Source organism: Mesoplodon densirostris, chromosome 9 (assembly GCF_025265405.1).
Source record: "Mesoplodon densirostris isolate mMesDen1 chromosome 9, mMesDen1 primary haplotype, whole genome shotgun sequence".
NCBI classification, from domain to species: domain Eukaryota; kingdom Metazoa; phylum Chordata; class Mammalia; order Artiodactyla; family Ziphiidae; genus Mesoplodon; species Mesoplodon densirostris.
Genome location: NC_082669.1, coordinates 46,067,461 through 46,088,726, shown reverse-complemented (window position 1 = coordinate 46,088,726; position 21,266 = coordinate 46,067,461). Strand labels below are relative to the sequence as shown.

At 34.2% G+C, this 21,266-nt stretch overlaps 1 protein-coding gene across 6 annotated transcripts in view; it reads right to left on the bottom strand.

Annotated features, from left to right (window-relative positions):
* Positions 1 to 21,266, bottom strand: part of DGKB (diacylglycerol kinase beta) — a 653,248-nt gene that overhangs the window by 186,061 nt on the left and 445,921 nt on the right. For all 6 annotated transcript variants that reach the window (XM_060107578.1, XM_060107580.1, XM_060107582.1 and 3 more), the window contains 2 exons: positions 13,502 to 13,592; positions 3,433 to 3,628 (listed from right to left, as the gene is read on the bottom strand). In XM_060107578.1, coding sequence (XP_059963561.1) covers positions 3,433 to 3,628; positions 13,502 to 13,592 — 287 coding nt within the window. The remainder of the gene's footprint in view (positions 1 to 3,432; positions 3,629 to 13,501; positions 13,593 to 21,266) is intronic.

The following is a 21,266-nucleotide window of genomic DNA, read 5'->3' as shown; positions in this document are numbered from 1 at the left end:
AGAAATGGGAAAGACTGAATATTAAGGCTAAGAGCACTGAAGATCTAATTTGCCTACTTTACAATTTTGCTTAAAGACCATGACACCTACATATGATACACTCATTTGTATTTCCAAAAGAAGTAAAACAAAACAGACAACAACAAAAACAAAAGAAAAAGACAAACCCACAAAGAAAGTGTCTGAATTAGATGAATGTGATTATGCATATGTTTCAGAACTGCATCCGTTTTAGAGTATTTTGCTAAAACAATAATGTAATTAAATTAATTACTTATAATTTTGATCAACTCGAATTAAATCAACTGTAAAATTTCCAACCAGTGAATTTATTAATTGAAGATACTCTGATCTTATGCTGTGAACGTCCTCAAAGAATGCAAGCAAAAAAATTGTGCAGAAGTTCCAGTTTATGTAGGGTGAAATATAAATGAGTATGTAATGCTCCAAACCTGATCTTGTACCTTTGATCTATGACATTTTTTAAATTAAAACAAACTTGTAAACTTTTTTCTTAATTTAAATCCTTCTACTAAATTAAAAAAAATTATCTTTACTTCAAGAATCTATAGTTAGGTATGCTTCCCCAACTCTCCCCACCACCAAAAGCTTTCTAAAGTTTATGGAAACAAGCATCCATTCTAATATAGTAAACATTCAGTTTAAACTTCAAATTTTTTACACAGCTATATCAGAAAAGTTGCTAATTAATATTTCAAGAAAGTGCAACTTAAAAAGAAGAAATTTACGTTATTAATTTGTTCATTTATTTACTTATATTTTTCCAAGAGTGAAGTTATTAATTTGAATCTGGGTTAAGAAAATTGTTGGACTAGAATTACAGTTTCTGTTATTTCATTCTAAAGGCCATACCTGTAACCATTCTGTGTAAATTTGAAAATATATTTAGATTTAAAATACTGATTGACCCTTACATTTAATACTATTGTCTTTGTGTCAAGAAATTGAAAGCAAGATCAAATGATACAAACATTTACCCATTTCGGGAAGGGATACATGCAGGTATTTTAAGTAGTAAATTTCTTTCATTTCTGATTATTAAGTGTAACATTTAAGAATTAACAGAATAAATGTGAAATCAAAACTTTGAAGCATTTTGAGATACTTTTAGCTATTTTGTTGTAAGATATATCAAAATAAAAAAATCTTGATAAAATTAATAAAAGACTGACTAACACAGAAGTCTTTTTAAAATACTCAGCTGATAAAGTCATTTTAAGCATTCAATTACACTGATCTTGAAATAAAACTAAACCCAAACTTACAAGCATAGTTGGTTTAGGGAGGGGAAAAAAAGTTGAGCCAAATCAATTATAAAGCATGCTTTTGTTATTACTCATACAATGACCTTCAAAAACTCTGATTTCTAATGTTTTTCCCAATCTTTGTACTGAGAAAAATGTATCCCTAAGTCACAAACCCTGTAGGTTCTCACTTCCTTCCTTCTTCTTTCCCAAGTTTATGGAAACTTGGTCCCAATAGTTTCATAGTACAAAGCAAGAAGACAGAATGGGAAGAGAGACCTTTTCCTAGGGTTATGGGCACTGACAGTCTATACAATACTTCTGGCTGATTTGTGTGTGCTTCATTCCAAACGTGTATTCCTCAGCATACAAAGGGGGATGAGTGAGGCCAACAGACAGCATGTCTGCAGTAGCTCCATAGTATACAGACACTTGTCCTGGTGGAGCACAGCCATGAGTTTTACAAACTTTAACATCTCCTTGGGCTAACATAGTTGGCAGCTGAGCACTGAGAATTCAGATACATATCTGAAATGTCTACATGCAAAGGACATGCCAAGTATTAATAGGCAGAAAAATAAACCTAGAAATTATCATTTTATATATATAATATATGTGGAACTATTTTTTAACTATATGGACTATATTACTATATGTACTCATTGCTTCCTTAGGGATAGAAGCAGAGATTTTTTAGGTTTGGTCTTAGTATGGTCCTTGAACTAATTTTTAAACTCAGAAATTTTTCAGGAATCTTTTTAGAAATCTGCATTTATATTTAAGTATAAATGCATTATTAATGTCAATAAATCCTAGAAATTAGTAATTATACCTAATTCCTCTCATTTTAAAATTCATATAGCACAAACCTACTCATTTTTTCTACGTACTTCTTCAAAAAACCATTTTCCTCCATGTTTTCATACAGTTATATTCGTTCTGAATAGAAAGCATCTTAATTAATTTGGTATAACTTTCTTGCATTAAATTACACAACTCTTCAGGATTTGCCTCTTTAGGATCACCCATACATTTAGTGGGCATCAAAACCTTCTGTTATTTGGCAGGCTGTAGTAAGCACTTCTTTCAAGAGGATACTTAATACTTCCTCTGTCAATCTTTTTTCACCTTCATGGTCACCAAATTCCATCTAACGGAAGTCACTGCCTGCTACTAAAACTTGAATCAGATACCTTCAGATACCTGAAGACACCAAAACATAAAGCTATTTCCTACCACCGCCAAGCCTATAAACCATCCTCACATTTTATTTTCTTTATTTAAAAAAACATTTATTTTTATTGAGCTCATAAGGCTGTGATCTCTTCATATTTTGCCTTTGCTACACTGAGCTGAGCCAATACGTTTTCTTGGCCATCTGAATGCCATCAAAGGTATCAGATAGATTCTGGAAGGTTAAAAAGAATAGTATGGATACCATACATAAATTGTGGCATGATCAATTATTATAATACCAAAAGATTATAATAACAATTTGGTATCTTTGTTTGTACAGTCTATCAAGAAGAATTAGTTGTCATGTCCCAATATGAAGTATAATTCAATGGAGTTGAAAATTGATCCATAGTTATTCTACCCTATTTTGTTAGTCCTTTGTCCTTTGTTTCCCAGGTATTCTACTTTTTACTAAATTTCTGGAAAAATAGAAGCAGATAACCATAACTGATCGTGGGATATTTTAAAATGCCATTATATATAATATTTAGGACAACAGTTTCATGTAAGATAGCTTCCTAATCATAGCCTGACTGAAGAAAGCCAAAAATAAAACTTGCAACACACCTCAGAAAAGCCTTAACTAGGCCCTTGTTATAGCAACTCAAACATCTGACCAAGATGATCACATTCCAGAATTTAATGTACAATACATCCTATATTATTATCCACTAAATACCCACATATATTTTATTTTCTGTGTAAAGAGCTATACCCACAAAAAGGAGAATAAAGGAGAAAAAATCCATGAAAATATAGCCAGTTTATACATGATTTTAGAATCTATTATAATATTAATTTAATCACACTTGCATATCTGATATAAAAAATACAACTGCATAAATATATACAGGGCAATGGAAAACTCTTTCATTTAAAGTAGTCTTCAAGAGCCGATTAAGAAGCAACAATTAAATATTAGAAAACTTACCTTGACTTGCAAACTTCAACTCTTTGGCATCTGTGAGCGTGGTCCTTTTGTCAGACCCTTTTTTCTCTGTTCGGCGATGGCTTCGTCTTTTCTTAGACTCTCCCCAAAGATTGGACCCTCCATGCATGCTTGGTATATTCAAAATAGCAATTCCTTCCAGAGAGATGTTTATTAAATCAATCTGTACTCCATCACACTGATTAGAAAAATGAAAAGAACAGGAACAATTTGATTTCATCTTTTGTATTTCCTTACCTTTTAATAAGAATTTTAAAATCTATAATCTTGTCCTTTCTAAATAAACCTTTCAAGAACACTTAAATGGTTACCCTAAAGGTCAATATAAAAGATAAAGCAACCAATAACATTTACCAGGCATCATAAATAGTCTTTTAAAATGATCAAATTAAATCATCAGTGTATCTTTGTTTACAGAAAACCTTTGGAAGGGGCACAATTTAGTGTCTGCATATATAACCAGCTGCAAATTTCCAATGTGTTACAAAGAGGTTGATTCTGGAAAGTTTTGTCAAATTTCATGCAGAAGTTTTAATGACTGCTCCTATTTAGAACACACTGCAAGGTACTACTGGGGGAAAATAAAGAAACAGAATTCATAATTAGGGTCTCATTTTTGGGGAGCAGAGAAAGAAATGGCTTAAGAGACTTTTGAAAAAAGAAAAACAGCAATTCAAAGAGATCTGAATTACAATGAAGTGGCCAAGGATGGTTTCTTGGACTAGATTAAGTTCCAAGCACAGTGTCAAAGGCAATGAGAGGCATGGTTATCTAAATGAACATGGAGAACCAGGCAGGCTGAGTGAAGGAAATGCCAAGAGCAGCAGCAGTAAAAGGAATCTCCAACCCATCATTACTTTATAGCTGCTTTAACGAAAAAATGGAAAGTAAAATCAGTCAGCCAGATTTTTTTGTTTGCCTGGTGAGAAGATACCCTTTGACTATGCAAAATATGGAACACTCTACCAGACAATGCTTTGCAATACTCAGAGTGATCACTTTTTACTTTTTTGAATTCTCCATATATTTCTACTGATGCACATGTGTGGAAAGTGACAAGGCCATACTGTATTTCTGTAATTATGATTTATTTATTCATTTGCTTTGAGTTTCCTAAAATGGTACTTATTATAATATAGCCCAGATATTGTCCTCCCATTTTCAGTTAGACGTCAATATGAGCAGAGATGTCAATATGTAACACTATGCTTTACAAACAAACTTTGTTAGGGATATGCATTTCATCAATTAAAGTATATCTGCAGCAGGATTGTTTTATTTGCTATATGTTTTATTACAGTAAAAAAACAAAAAAAGGTGGATACAATTTCATCATTCTCTTTCTCACCGTAATCATGATTTTTGAAACTGGAAGAGATAATCCTTCACCAAAATTACAAAAACTAAAAACAAACAAAACCCCTCTCTTTTTCTACATTTTCCTCATCATACTGAATCTAATACTGTATCTTGTTCACTAAAATATAAAAACTGTGAAATAAGGCAACACATCTTGAGCCTACTTGGCAGGGCTAGAAACAAATTCTAGAGAAGGTGCCAAGTTTTCATTCAATTTATTTCAACGAGGGTGAAACCAAGGTCTAGATGATGCCTTTTTTCCCCCTAGAAACAACTGATTTTTTCCCCCTTCTTTTCATGTATTAAGATTACTTCTTTTTACTAAAGAATTCTGCTCATGTGTATACTCACTTACTGCTATATATTCTAGATAAACAGATATTAATTTCATAATTAAAAGTAATCTTGTGTAAATACCCTGCAGGCCTCAATGAATCAAACACATACTGTGTGTCAGGCCTCCTACTGTCTTCAAGTGGAATGTACTGGCTGGATAATTAGATAGTACATATTTTTTAACCTTATTTGCATGCATATTATATCTTTTGCACACTGACAAGCAGCAGTAACAACAAAAGTCAGATTACCACAGGGAATTCCCACAAAGAAGTCTTCATTCCTTATAATTTGCAGCCTAAATTAAAATAATTTGATCTTTGACAAGGATGAAATGTCAAGCAGAAGGGGGTCCTCTACAAGCCACGGCCTGTGGCTTCTGAAATCTGCCTAATTTATGTCAGTCACTTCTTAATACATATTTAAGTATTACACGAAAAAGACGATAAATATGCAATCTGACACCTTTGGTATTTCCCTGCTGTTAATTTATAAAGGTCTGGCTTCCCCCAAACTGACTAAAATCATTTAAATAACAGAAGAACTGTGAAATAAGCTGGAGTTGAGGCCTGGCTTCCATTTTCACTCAATATTGAACACAGCAGGTAGTACACTAAGACAATTATTTGACTAGGCCTTCGAACCCCACTGTGACAAGTTACTTTCAGAATTAGTGAAGGAGCATTCCTTTGTTCATCTGCAAAAAAGGAGAGCATGTTGCAAATAGGCTTTTTTTTTTTTTTTAACTGAATTAGGGGAATCACATGTGACAACTGAAAAACATCAGTGTATACTATTATTCATGTTTTCACTCTTCAGAGTCTTGGCACGTGTAGTTTTAAGGAAACAGTAAGCAGCTCTATGAAAAGTGAAAAAAATTCTTAAGAAATTCCAAAGAAGAAGGACCAATGAAGAACACTGAGGTTCCTGTGAGAGGAGGACAGTGTACTTACATAAATACCTACTTATTAATAATTTGTTTCCACTAGTTCTTGACCCCAGGCTACCTTCCTCTGTTTGCTTTAACGTTATGTTCATTAGTCTGGAAATTTCCAGTGCTGGCCCTGATGAAGACCAGGAGTTGTATAGCACACCAGTTGAGTGCATGGAAATAAAAGCTGAGGTGAAGGCTATGAAATATAAACAAGTTATAATACTGTGTCAGATAATATTTTCATCTACTTTGAAGATTTATGATTTTTAAAAAGGTAGCTACAGAGGAAAAGAATATAAAAGCTTAAAAGCTAACAGCCTTGGTTAGTCAATAAATCCTGAATATTTTTATTATGTTGAAGAGAGGTCGTTAACGTATACTACTATGGGAGCTATTTTCAGAGTGCAATGTTGTGAGGCCATTGTCCACTCTTTTCAGTTTTGAAATGGAAGATCTTATTCTAGAGACAAATTTACCTACAAGAATATGGCTTAAATTTTTCTTCCAATATATTTTAATCCTAGTTTATAAATATACCCTGCACCACATTATACAGAAGTGTTAAAGACAAACTTTTATATGTGAATTTAGTGTTTTAGATTCAGTTAACATGTCACTTGACAGAAATATTTAAAACATGTGAAGAACTTTGGAGAGCCATAGAAATGTGGATAATAAATCTGATGAGATATGATTAATGATAAACTGTAAATATTTTTTCAGAGTGAGTCTAATTCTATGCCCAGTTCAGATAAAAAGTATTCATAATTTTACTTAATGAAACATAAAAACATTGCTTTGTTCATTGTTTAAAATGGTATGGTGTAAAATGACTTAAATATACCTGCTAAATTAGAAGAGTTTCTGCAAATTCATACGTAAATCATAGGATAAAATTATTTATGTTTTGCAGAAAACTATAGCAGCAAACCTACAAATTAAAACGTACATGTAAATGGCTTAATGGGATCTCTTCTGCTATTAGAAGGCTGTGGTATTCTACATTTTCCCAGTGATTAAGCTCCGTGTTTTCTGAAACGCATTTGAAAAGTATTATCCACAAAACACAGTGTGATATAGGGACCCAGAACATGCCTTTTAGGTGATTTTACTGTTAGCTGGCAGTCCAGTGATGGAGACAAAAGTGCTGATTGCAGATAATCACAAGATTATTTTTAGAGTGGATTGGGAGATAACTAGTAAAGGAGAGGAAGATGGAAGCACACCTGGAAAACAGGAATATTTGAAACTGGTACCATGTATGCACACACACAGTTGCTGAACATGTTGATAGTAACAATAACACTGCTGGTTCAAGATATCAAGCATTGGAGCTTCCCTGGTGGCGCAGTGGTTGAGAGTCTGCCTGCTGATGCAGGGGACGCGGGTTTGTGCCCCGGTCTGGGAAGATTCCACATGCTGCAGAGCGGCTGGGCCCATGAGCCATGGCTGCTGAGCCTGCGTGTCTGGAGCCTGTGCTCCGCAACGGGAGAGGCCACAACAGTGAGAGGCCCGCATACCGCAAAAAAAAAAAAAAAAAAAAAAAAAAAAAGAAAGAAAAAGATATCAAGCATTAGCCACAAGTATCAGCAGAAAAGCACTTTATTTTATTTTATTTTATTTTTTGCGGTACGTGGGCCTCTCCCGTTGCAGAGCACAGGCTCCGGACGCGCAGGCTCAGCAGCCATGGCTCACGGGCCCAGCTGCTCCACGGCATGTGGGATCTTCCCGTACAAGGGCACGAACCCACGTCCCCTGCATCGGCAGGCTGACTCTCAACCACTGCGCCACCAGGGAAGCCCCAGAAAAGCACTTTAATTTTACATGTTTCTCTCTTTCAGGAGATTCTGTGAAAGCCAGAAATTATTGCTGGAATATTAAATTTCTTAGCAAAAGTTATCTCATTAAAAATAATTTGTGGTAACTAAAGAAGAGAAATTTCACCTTTGGTCACCTTTCATCTGTCTCATTTCTTCCTCACTCTCCTCAGTAAGAAAAATTACAATGTATTTATCTTAATGAAACGGTAACAGTACCTCAACCCCACACTTCTTGTACTTTCCTGGAACAGGGAGGTATTTTTTTTGTTTTGGACTTAATGAGTCCAATTTTTGTTTACCAGGACCATCTTTGTTGAGGTCCACACCTTTAATGTCTCCCTTCATCATTGTTTCTAGAATTTCATTGCAAAAAAAAAATCACCTGGGAAGCTTTAGAAGAGAGGGAAGATCTTTTGACTATTCTTATCACACATGTGTGTGCACGCACGTGTGCACACACACACACACAGAAAGAGGGCAGGGAGATACTTTTGGAGGTGATGAAATGTTGATGGCTTTCATTATGATTATAGTTTCATGGGTATATTCTTTTCTTCAAACTCATTAAGTTGTCTACATTAAATATGTACAGCTTTTTGTAGGTCAACTACGCCTCAATAAAGGGTTTAAAAAAGAATGTTCATTCACACGTTTCATTTCTACTACTCCAAGATGGTGTTTGGTAGGGGTAAGGATAGGCTAAGGTTCTCTAAATGCATGCTGAGACACCGGCCAGGATGATTTTGATATAGGTGAAGCACAGACTAAGCGAAATTCTGCCCTACCACCTTTAATAACTCTGTGCTTTCCAGGTTACTGGGCAATCAGAATCTTATCTTTCAAATTCTGCTAATTTATTTTGTGTCCCTGACACCCTTCTTGCAATTTGTTAATTCTTGAGCTCATTTAGGTTTTGTAGAAATACTTAATCATTAAGACAAAGGTCAGTATCTGAGGATGGAAATTCCTGGTCTTAAAATGTACCACCCTCCCAAGTCTTATCGAATACCAAAAGACTCAAATACTTTGGAGAATGGGCCATTTTACTCTCTCATGAACTTTGCCTGGTACATGGAACAAATTAAAAACTCATGAACTTTGTAAGTTTCAATCCCAGATGTTGACCTGAGATTCTCAGGTACATATCCATGCCCCAGGTAGTTTTATACAAACTTTGCTTTTAATATATTATCTTGTAAATTTAAAACTTTTCATTTAATCTTTTTATTTCTTTATCTTTTGTTACAAAGTTAAAAGATAATTGAAATTATTAAAATTAAAAATTTCACCTTTGTTAATCTCTATGTATATAGATAATTGAAATTCTCAAAATTAAAAATTTCACCTTTGGTAATCTCTCTATGTATATATTTATATTTCGATTCTCCAATTGATTTGTTTCCTTAAACATTTTGGCAGCAAGCAACACAATTCTTGTTTTTTTTTTTTAATCATGAAAGAAAATGCTCATATGTGTGTTGCTGCAATAGAGATGCAACAGAATCTCTCTAAATCATAGGATTTTGAGGAAGACTAAGTCAGGTAATGGATATGCATTGCTTAGCACCAAGCATGACGTATATTTAATAATAGATAAATCTTAGCTATTATTTTTATCAACTATTAGCCCGTGATATTAATATTATTCCAAATAGTCACCTTTTTCAGAAAAAAGCTTCCTAAATGAAAGAGAGATATGAAGTAAAGGGTCACACAGCAAATGCTTTGCTTGGAAGAAGCTGTCATTAAAACATATATCCATTACTTGAGGTACTCTTGCACTGAAGTGGTTTTATTCTCTCATATATTTTCAAACCATAGTTGGTATAATTTTAGGCCAGGAAGCAACAGCAAACAGAATCAAATTTCCAAACTGCTGTTTTTATTATATTTAATTATGAAGTAACCTTGAGGGTAGAAAGGCGTATTCTGCTAATATGATAGACTGGATTCATTAAAAAGTGAGTAGAGAAGCAGACTTTACATTACCATCCATACACACACACACACACAAAACAAGCTTTAGAATTAAGATAAATTCATAAAATTATAACAGTATTTCAAGATATGCAACAATAGAATGGGGAGTGCACAGTGCTGTCTCTGATTTATAAATGCTACTCCAGTGGTGCATAAAATAAGGCAGTAAATGCAGAGCTGGGAAGCCAGACTAGGAGGGCATGTAGAAACATGACCCAAAAGAGTTTTTCTCAAAATGTAAAGCTCAGTGGAACAAAATCACTGAATTTTATCACTTGTAATGTTCAAATCAATGTTTTCCATACCTATTTTTATCACACGTCTTTTGCTATATGACACAAACTTTTCCTTGGACATTTTTCACTTTGTGACATACATAATATTATACTATAGATCGATGTTTGTTTTTTGTAAATTGAGACTTTACTTTTTAGAGCAGTTTAAAGCTCATGGCAAAATTGAGGGGAAGGTACGGAGATTTCCTGTATACCCCGTCCCCACAAATGCACAGCCTCTCCCATTATCAACATCCCCACCAAAGTGGTACATGTTACAACTGATGAACCTACATTAACACATCATAATCACCCAAAGTTTACAGTGTCCATTAGGGTTCACTCTTGGTATACATTCTATGGCTTTGAACAAATGTATAATGACCTGTAGCCACCACCATTGCATCACATGGAGTATTTTTATTGCCCTAAAAATCCTCTGTGCTCTGCCTATTCCTTCCCCCGTCTCCCTTAACTGGGACCATTGATCTTTTTACTGTCTTCATAGTTTTACCTTTTCCAGAATGCCATATGTTCACATCATACAGTATTGTAGGCTTTTCACATTGTCTTCTTTCACTTAGGAAAATGTATTTAAGGTTGCTCCATATCTTTTCACAGCTTGGTAGCTTTTCAGCACTGAATAATATTCCATTGTCTGGATATACCACACTTATTTTCCCATTCATCTACTAAAGGACCTCTTGTTTGCCTCCAAGTTTTGGCAATTATTAAATAAGTTGTTACTAACATCCACGTGCATGTTTTTGTGTTAATATACGTTTTCAACTCCTTTAGATATATACCATATATACTGTATCATACAGTAAGGGTATGTTTAGCTTTGCAAGAAACTTCCCAACTGTCTTCCAAAGTGGCTGTACCATTCTGCATTCCCACCAGCAGTGAATCAGACTTCCTATTGCTCCACATCCTCACCAGCTTTTAGGGTTTTCAATACCCTAACAGGTGTGTAGTGGTATTTCACTGCTGTTTTAATTTGCACTTCCCTGATGAAATATGATATGGAGTGTCATTTCAGATGCTTATATTTTGAATATACAAAGTTCTTTATCAGATATGTCTTTTGCAAATATTTTCTCTTAGTCTGTGGCCTGTTTTCTCATTCTCCTGACATTGTCTTTCAAAGAGCAGACATTTTTAATTTCAGTGAAGTCCAACTTATCAATTATTTCTTTCATGGATTGTGCCTTTGGTGTTGTATCTAAAAGGCATCACTATATCCAAGGTCATCTAGGTTTCCTCCTATGTTATCTTCTAGAAGTTTTAAAGTTTTGCATTTTACATTTAGCTCTGTGATCAATTTTGGGTTCATTTCTGTTAAGGGTGAAGAAATGTGAATAGATTTTTTTTTTTTTTTGCCTGTGGATGTCCAGTCATCACAGCACCATTTGTTTAAAAAACCTTCTTTGCTCCATTGTATTGCCTTTCATCCTTTGTCAAAGAAGAGCAGACTGTATTTATGGGAATCTATTTCTTGGCTCTATATTCTGTTTCATCGATTTGTCTGTTCTTTCACCAATATCACACTGTTTTGACTACTTCATAGTAAGTCTTGAAGTCAGGTAGTGTCAGTCCTCCAACTTTGTTCTTCTCCTTCCATATTGTGTTCGCTATTCTGAGTCTTTTGACTCTCAGGATAAACTTTAGAATCAGTTTGTTGATATTCACAGAAAAATTTACTGGAATTTGGAGATTATATTAAATCTTTAGCTGAAGTTGAGAAGAACTAACATCACAACAATGTTGAGTTTACCTATCCATGAACATGAAATACCTCTCTTAGATAATTTTTTTTCAATCTACGTTCAGTGGTAGGCGAAAGTAAGGAGAGATGCAAGAGGCTTCAGGGTATCCACCCTATATTCAACCAGAAGCCATACCTTAAATTTTTTTTTCATTTTTGCCTTTTGCTTCAGATTTTCTTCAAGCATCGGTTTCTGAGAGCAGAAATGCTCAAAATCTACTATATAATAATATCTCAAATAATGAGCTTTGAAGGTAAAGGGAGGTCTTAGATGATTTTTATAAATATATATGTACATATAGCTGTATAAGTATATATATATATATATATATATATATATATATATATATATATATATATATATATATATATATAAATAACATACACATATTTATCATCACAAATAGCAATCACAGTAAGTGCCTACTGAGCCCAAATCCTTCACCTTTTGTGATTATATCCCTTTTCAGGGTTATGATCGGATTCAGTCATGAAGAGCTTTTTCCATCCTATGACAATCAATTCTACCCCTAATACTTCAATTTATTTGTCAATCATGATGAGGAAAAAGTCCAAAAAGATTACATTCTGAAATAGTACCACTTTTGCTGTTATTATCATTAACAGTAAGTTAGAAAGCTGGGATAATGAAGAACCTAGCCAGACCATTATTATGATTCTCTGTGGTCCATAACTACTTTTGTCTACCAAACTTATTACCCTAATATTTGCCACTAATGATTTAGGTCTCAGTAGACAAGCTATTTATTTCTTTTTAAAAAGAAAAGTGTTAAAGCCGGTATTTCTCAATTCATATCAGCTAGTCATTAGGTGTCCCTGTTTCATAGTTCTGTTCCTTTGATTTGTCTTTATAACTTAACAAAATATAACTTTTCCTTTTTCTTTAACCCCTAAAAAACTCTCAATAAAACTAACTCATTTTCTATTATAACTTGTCTCCAAAATTTTTAGTCCTACAATGTCTATATTTTTGGTAGATGTATTTGCTCTAAATCTTTTTAAAGTGTATCTTTTCTTGCTATCTTTGCTCTCTTTCTTGGCTTTTCCACTTCCTACAAATGTAATGGGGAAATGGCAACCTCGGGAACTGAGAAAAGACCTAGTTAATGAATGGGAATGGGAATGGAAAAGTATATGTCTTAAACTTTATTCATAAAAGTAAGTACAATTTTAGTGAACTGTGTTTTAAAGGTTATAAGATATAGAGACCTGAAAATAATACGTTTTTAAAAATGTATTTTGCAACTTTTTTTCTTTCCCTTCAAGTACTTTCTTTTATCTTACATTTTTCTGTCCATACTATGCCCACTGATTTCTAAAGTTGTGTTCCACCTCTCATTTTTTTATGCTGTATTAAACAACTCATACTCAAACTTAACTTTATATTAGTATTTCAGATGTGCTAGATTCTCAATGAGTGACAGAAATGACGTTTTAGAATCTTGGGTCAAGCTGTATGAGTCGCTAAAATTCTAATTCCTTCCATGGGCTAGCACAACATATTAATAATCAAACTCAAGCCATTTCATAGTATTATAAAGATAATTCATTTTCTTACTTCTATTTCTACAGATTCATGTAGCTTCTTGCAGGTGGCTGAGAAAGTTTCAGATGTGCCAAACTCAAAATACCAAAATTTGTTCTTCATTCTGAAAAAGGAAAGGAAGAAGCAACTTAGGCAATTATCAATAACAGAAGGGATTTTTTGAAATGGGGTAGGCCTGTCTTGTATTATAAGTGATAGAAAAGGTTTGAGGACATGTACCATCCATTATGTAATAGATGGTCACATAATTTTCAGAGTTTAACTGTTAGCATCAAATTATATGATTGTCCCGGAGGGGATTATAGGAATGTATTGATCTGACAGATTCAAGTATATCTTTGCCTTTTCTATAATATTGATTGCTCAGATTTTGAAATATGGTTTTAGTGCTTATGATTCTTAGCTTGTTCTTAGACAAGTTGACTTTAGACCAGCCACTCTGTAATCATAAAGAGAGAGAAAAAAAAGAAAAGTCTAGGCTTTTCATGAGGAAAAGGAGACCAAACTTAAATATGCTCAATTTTTCTAGATGGCTATGCATTCATTAGAAATTATCATGATTGGAAACTATATTAAAAAGAAAAAATAGAAGTTATCCATAAATATAAAATTTAGTAATTTTTGGATAACTATTAATTATTTTTTAAAGATACTGTCCTCTGTTATATGAACAATAATGGGAAATTATGATACAGCATGAAAGAACTAAAGAAATAATATATTTTATCAACATATAGTTACAAAGAAAATATAGTTTAAACTACTTCAGTATTTAATCCAGAAGTAAGATGCTCAAAATTTATTTTCTCCCACAACTCAATGACCATATCTTTGTTTCTTTGTACCAGATAATTAAATTAATGATCATTTAATGTAATTTTACAAAGGCTGACTGGATTTTTATATTAGCCAGTAGTGGATTTAAAAATTCACTCTCACGAAAAGCTGCAGTTTTTAATTATACATAGTCTAACAAGCTATCACACCCTCAATTAGAAGAAAATACAGGTAAAATGGGATACATGCTTTCTCACATGAAGGCAAAACAAAAAGAATTTTTATAATGATATTCAAATATCTCTCTCACAACAAATTATTTTTTCCTTATAAACATGGATATGTACTTTTCACATTAGAATGTAAAATATTTCAACAATTAAAAAAGACACTTGGCAAGGACCTTACTGCTTAATGCAACCCTCTTACTTGTTATGTAAAATGACATGGAACCTAATACAGTGCTTATTATTATGCTGTGTTGTATAGAGTTCTCCGATATAAAATTACAAGCTATAAAAGTAATCTTATCTATCTAGACATACCCAATAATATTTAGCCTCATACAAGGTTTTATTTGCTTACAAAATTTTTACTAGCCCTTCTTGCATTAATCACCATATTAAGGCCAATAATCTGAAAACCAAGATAAGTTTCATAAGACTCTAGCACCATGAATCATTATTCTTTTCCAGAGCATATCTCCTTGGATTATGGCCTGATTTAATATATCTGAGTAGACAGAAATAGATGATAGCTAGTTAGATAGAACAGGGCAAACATTTAACAGTAAGATCTGTGGGCCTGAGTTTACATGTAAGTTTATATTAATGCAAATAATGTACTTTATAGAATAAATGTAGTTTTACAAATTTATACAATGGCTGAAGTTAATGGAAAATTTAGCTTATGGAAAATTAAAAATATTTTCCTATTGATTCATCATTATCATGAAAAATATATCATTCAGCATGATATGAGAGGAAAATATCGTTCTGTGTGAAATGGTCTCCAGACAATCAGAATAATATGTAGTATATGTTTTATGACTGTTTGGAATTGTCTTTCTACATTCAACAAGTTTTCTAATAATATTTTTCTGTTGGCCTTTTATCCAGACCTTCCTGGATTCATTTGTTCATCCAGTCATTCATTCAACAAATGTTTAATGAGAACATTCACTTCCATATGCTATGTTTAGTTCTAAAGATACAAATATGAACACAATTATCTTTGTCTCTAAGGAGCTCAGAATGGTTAAGATTATGAGCATATAAAATAACTGAAAAGTTAATTCTCTAAATTAAATATGAGCAAAATATTGAGAAAAAACACTTCACTGAATCACCTGCTTTTGCCTTGAGGGGTCCAGAAAGCTTTAGAAGAGAAGATAGCGTTATAATGGATAAGTAGAAGGCAAATAGGAGGAAGGTGAGACAAGTTCTGGTGTTTTTAGGAGTGCAGTGTGACTTAACAGATTGCCTAAGTATGGGCTAACTAGGGTCTTTTTCAGAATGGGTATGCCAAGTTAAGGGGTTTGGACTTGATATTATAGATTTATAGGATGTCTGAAAGAAGTCTGTTAGCAGTGAAGCGACAGCCAGCCTTGTTAGATAAATAAAACTCATAGAAATGAATAATTGGGCTGGAATGGCGAAATGTTGGTGCTGTGGACAGAAATGTGGCTGTTGGAATAGTACAAATGAAATAGAATTCAAGGCCTAAACCAAGGGGCAAGGAAAATGGAAAGAAGAGGCTGAATTTAAGAGACATAAATGAGGGAAAATCAATAGGAACTCGTGGTATTAGATTATACTGATTTCTGCCATACCTAGGTTATCTCTAGAGGTATATGTGGGAATATCAAAGCATTACTCCAGCAAAGAAGGGGCTATGAGTTTACATTTTGACAGGTTCTGTGATGTAATGTACACTGTATCACAGTTTGAAAATTATATATATACATACATACATACACACACACATATATGGCTTCCAATTGCATGTAAATGGTTACTCCCTATTTTTTTTCCATTCTGTCCATCAAAGTTCTTCATAGCTTAACCAGGATGATGAGGAGCTTGTATCAGCTAACCAAAATATACTCATTTTAGCAAACACATCACAAGAAACAGAAATTCTGAGAATTTACATTCAGTCTTTATTCACCATATTAGTTAGCATTACTGCTCATGTGCAAAAGCTGCTTTAAATTCTCCATTATTACAACCATTTTATGTTTCACTTAGATAAATATATGGAGGCAATAAAAAGCACATAGAACCAGATTCCACATGACAAATTAAAAGCTGTTAAATTTTATTTTTTTTCAACCAAACTGGTCTTTAGGTTGTAGAAATGCAAAAAAGCACATTTAAGCATGTATGCTATTTATTTTTATGGCTCACATTAGAAAATGATCCAAATAATTCAAACTCAGATTTGTCAGAGAAAACATATAGCTGTGGATTTTAAGAACAAGGTAACTGGACATTTAACCCACTATGAAATGTTCACACCAGAGTCAAATTTATTGTTCTTACACAGGTTTTGTGGTTACAGGTACGATGAAAAATGTCCTACAAAAAAAGTTAATCATACTGTTATAATTTTAAGTCATTAATATACTAAACCGTATTTCAATGAATTTAATTGTAAGTCTACAGGTTTTAGTTTAATATTTAAAGTGCTTGGCTACCAGATGGTCAGGTAAAAATAAAATTATCTCCAATTTACCAGGCATTTTCTTACTACCAGTAATTCTCCTTCTTTTATATATCCTCAGGAAAATGTGAACTATCAGAAATACTGCTCAGGCAAAAAAATTATTCTTGTCATAATGAAATTTAGTTAATATTTAGTTCTATAAGTTCTGTTCAAATACGCATTTTAATTTCTAGCAATATATTTTCCTTGGAACTTTTCTTCCTGGTTTACAAAGGTTTTTTTTTTTTTTTTAAACTTTGTCTGCTAAGTAATGTTAATGCAGCAAACATAAAACAAAACAAACAAACATGAATTGCCAGTGCATTTACCAAAAATAATACCGAAGAACCTAATTAGATACGACGCTCACTCCTAAGAAAGATTCAACATAAAAAGGGTGAAATTGCCTCATTTACCTTACTGTAGAAAACTCTAAAGTCACAAACACACAGAAAGTTTTAATGCAATGAAATTACTCTTAAGTTAAATGTCAACTTTTTCTCACAGGTGTGCTTCTTTTATTATTTTCATGTATTTAGTGGTGATACAGCAGCTATTGGAAGACCATTTATACATGTATAAATCTGAACTCTTCTAATAGACACTTGAATCCCTTTTCAAGCATCCTTAACTGATTCTATCTATACTGTATGAATAACATGCTCATCAGATAATAAAGTCCTCAGACCTTTGCTTATTATTTATTTTTATTTATTTTTAAAATAAATTTATTTATTTATTTACTTTTGGCTGCGTTGGGTCTTCATTGCTGCAAGCAGGCTTTCTCTAGTTGCAGCGAGAGGTTACTCATCGCGGTGCACAGGCTTCTCATTGCTGTGGATTCTCTTGTTGCGAAGCACGGGCTCTAGGCACGTGGGTTTCAGTAGTTGTAGCACATGGGCTCAGTATTTGTGGCTCACAGGCTCTAGAGCACAGTCTCAGTAGTTGTGGCACACAGGATTAGTTGTTCCGCAGCATGTGGGATCTTCCCGGGCCAGGGCTCAAACCCAGGTCCTCTGCATTGGCAGGCAGATCCTTAACCACTGAGCCACCAGGGAAGCTCCGACCTTTGCTTTTATTTTATTTTTAAATTTTATTTATTTTTAAAATTTATTTTATTTTTGGCTGCGTTGGGTCTTCATTGTTGCAAGTGGGTTTTCTCTAGTTGCGGTGAGCGGGCTTCTCATTGCAGGGGCATCTCTTGTTGCGGAGCACCGGCTCTAGGTGTGTGGGCTTCAGTAGTTGTGGCTCGCAGGCTCTAGAGCACAGGCTCAGTAGTTGTAGCTCACGGGCTTAGTTGCTCCACGGCATGTGGGATCTTCCCAGACCAGGGATCGAACCCGTGTCCCTTGCATTGGCAGGCGGATTCTTAACCACTGCGCCACCAGGGAAGCCCCGACCTTTGCTTTTATTGTTTTTTTTTTTTTTCGGTACGCGGGCCTCTCACTATTGTGGCCTCTCCCGTTTGGAGCACAGGCTCTGGACACGCAGGCCCAGCGGCCATGGCTCACGGCCATGGCTCACGGGCCCAGCTGCTCCGCGGCACGTGGGATCCTCCCCGGACCAGGGCACGAACCCGTGTCCCCTGCATCGGCAGGCGGACTCTCAACCACTGCGCCACCAGGGAAGCCCCCCCGACCTTTGCTTTTAAAATGAAAGCAAAAACATAATGTCCTAAGTAGCTTAGTTAAAATGGATTTTAAATGAATATTTTTTACTCATTAAAGATGTTTCAAAAATCTCATCATTTACATTAGTTTGCTTTCATTTTTGTCCTGTTATGAAAGCATTTCAACAGTCATTTCAAAACTGGTTTTAGGGCCTCCCTGGTGGCGCAGTGGTTGAGAGTCTGCCTGCCGATGCAGGGGATACGGGTTCGTGCCCCGGTCTGGGAGGATCCCATATGCCGCGGAGCGGCTGGGCCCGTGAGCCATGGCCGCTGGGCCTGCGCATCCGGAGCCTGTGCTCTGCAACGGGAGAGGCCACAACAGTGAGAGGCCCACATACCGCAAAAAGAAAAAAAAAAAAAAAAAAAAACTGGTTTTAAAATTATTTTCTCATGGAGAACAATGTTTCTAACAATTTGATAACTTTATTTTAATACAAAATTTAGTCTTACAATTTGATGGAATACTCTAGAAACAGCAGGAATTTTGAATTTGGCTAACAATAGTGGTGATGAGAGACGTGTCACTGTTGACTTACAGCAATAGGGTAAGTGTTTAAAATGGTAGATTTATGTCACAGAACTCAATTCAGTTTTGTTTTTCATTGCCAAGAGACGTTACACCAGACTTTGGTTATAGGGTTACTCATTTATTCCTAAATGTAGTGAGGTTTTGCTCCTAATATGATTATATTTTATAAAAAAAGAAGTACATTTTATTGAAACCCTCAAACCTATGTTTTTTTAAAATAGCAATTTATACACTCTCATAGCAAAAGAATAATGTTGATAACATTATTTCATAAGGAAGGAACATGGCTGTAATGACTACAGTGGGGACATTTTATATCCACACCGAAGACAGCAAACATTTTTCATGTTTGCACACAACGGGTAAAGATATATTTTTTTAAATGACATATAAAAATGCTCGTATCTAATGTTCATTCTTAAGGTATGATTGTTAAGCCCTCAAGAGACAATGAAACAGGCTACAGAAACTTCAGACAGAATCATAAAATATTCCACCTTAGTATGTAAAAAGAGATGGATAGTCTAATGGAAAAGTACAAAAGCAGTAGTAATGCCATACTGCAGAGTCTAAAGAAGTATACATACATAGTAAGTCCCCAAAGAACAATGATAAATAATTATATGAAATGTAAAACTAAACCTATAAAATGTTTAAATGGTGTCCAAGATGTTTAGACCTGAATATATTTCAATAATAATTAGATCTCTATTATTAAAATAAGTATTTCATAATCATAAAAATTTCTTTAAGAAAACTGTTAGGGAGATGAAATGAAATTTGTGATAGCCATATTTTCTGCTGTTACTGAGCATGGCACTGTCACAGGTAAACCCAATGAAGTTTAGAAGTCACTCACCCAACATCATATGGGAAGTGCAAAATGTAACTCAGAAATTCTAGCTTTTTTCCCATACTGTCTCTCATTAAATATAATAATGAATGCAGCATCACATGAAACTTTTTTCTAAGCCATAAGGGAAATGTTGTAGGTCAGATGGGTGATCATCATTAAACGGTTATTTTGTTCATATTTCTACTTTAGAAGTATTTTTAATTCCCCTCTCCTGAAATAAGTCAACTAAGGATGACAGTGTAATCTAGCGCTGACAAACAGGACCTGAGAGATTTTCCATTCTGAAACAGAGACATGTACAATGGGAAAGCTAGGCCCATTCTTTCCCCTGTTTTTGCATGTTGTCAAGGAAGGAGATTCTAATTGGAAATGGAGCAGCCATCTTATCACCATGACAGGAAAGGCAAGGGGTACCCAGAGATGCTGACCCAGATTCCTGAAGAGAGTTGAACTTCCTAATCAGTCAATTCTGAAACAGTCCATTTCTGGATCTCCACTCATGTGAGATTTATAAATAGACTCTTATTATTTATTTTGTGTATTCTGTTACTTGCAGCCAAAAGCACACTGACAGCACTGTCCATTATAGTTCTAAGAGAATTTTCACATATATTATTATCAATGAGATATTTGGAAAATCCAAATGAGGTGATATATTTGTTATACAATACTATTTTTCTAGATGTGAAATTTGGTGGTAACTGAAGTAAAGGAGGTAAGGTACAGAATTTCTGTTCAGCATAATCCCCTGTGCTTATCTTGTGACTAGATATGCAAATATCACTGAATATGCTTTCCTCATCTGACTTGCTATCCCCTGAATTTTTAAAGAATTACTTCCATGTGTATATACTTGAAATAATCTTGGGAAAAAACTCACAACACATCCCTTTTTGAAGTGTCCCAAATTTGCAACTGATGCTTTTATCAGTGTCACAGACTAGTAAGCAGTTGGTAAGTTCATACTTCTCACCTTCCCCTGTTCCATATCCAAAAACTTAGAAATAGAGTCAGTGGGTGATATTTGAATTAATAAAATATACCATGATATCTGAGATTACATACAGAAATATTTAAGGTAGAGTATTTCTCACTAATATTAATAGACACATGTAGAGCCTAGCCAAAATTGATAGTGAAAATGTAATGAAGGTTTGTCTGCATCAATATAAAATAAAGCCCTACTTCTTTTAAAGGGATTATTATATTCATAAAATGTCCACAACACAAAAACTCTCTT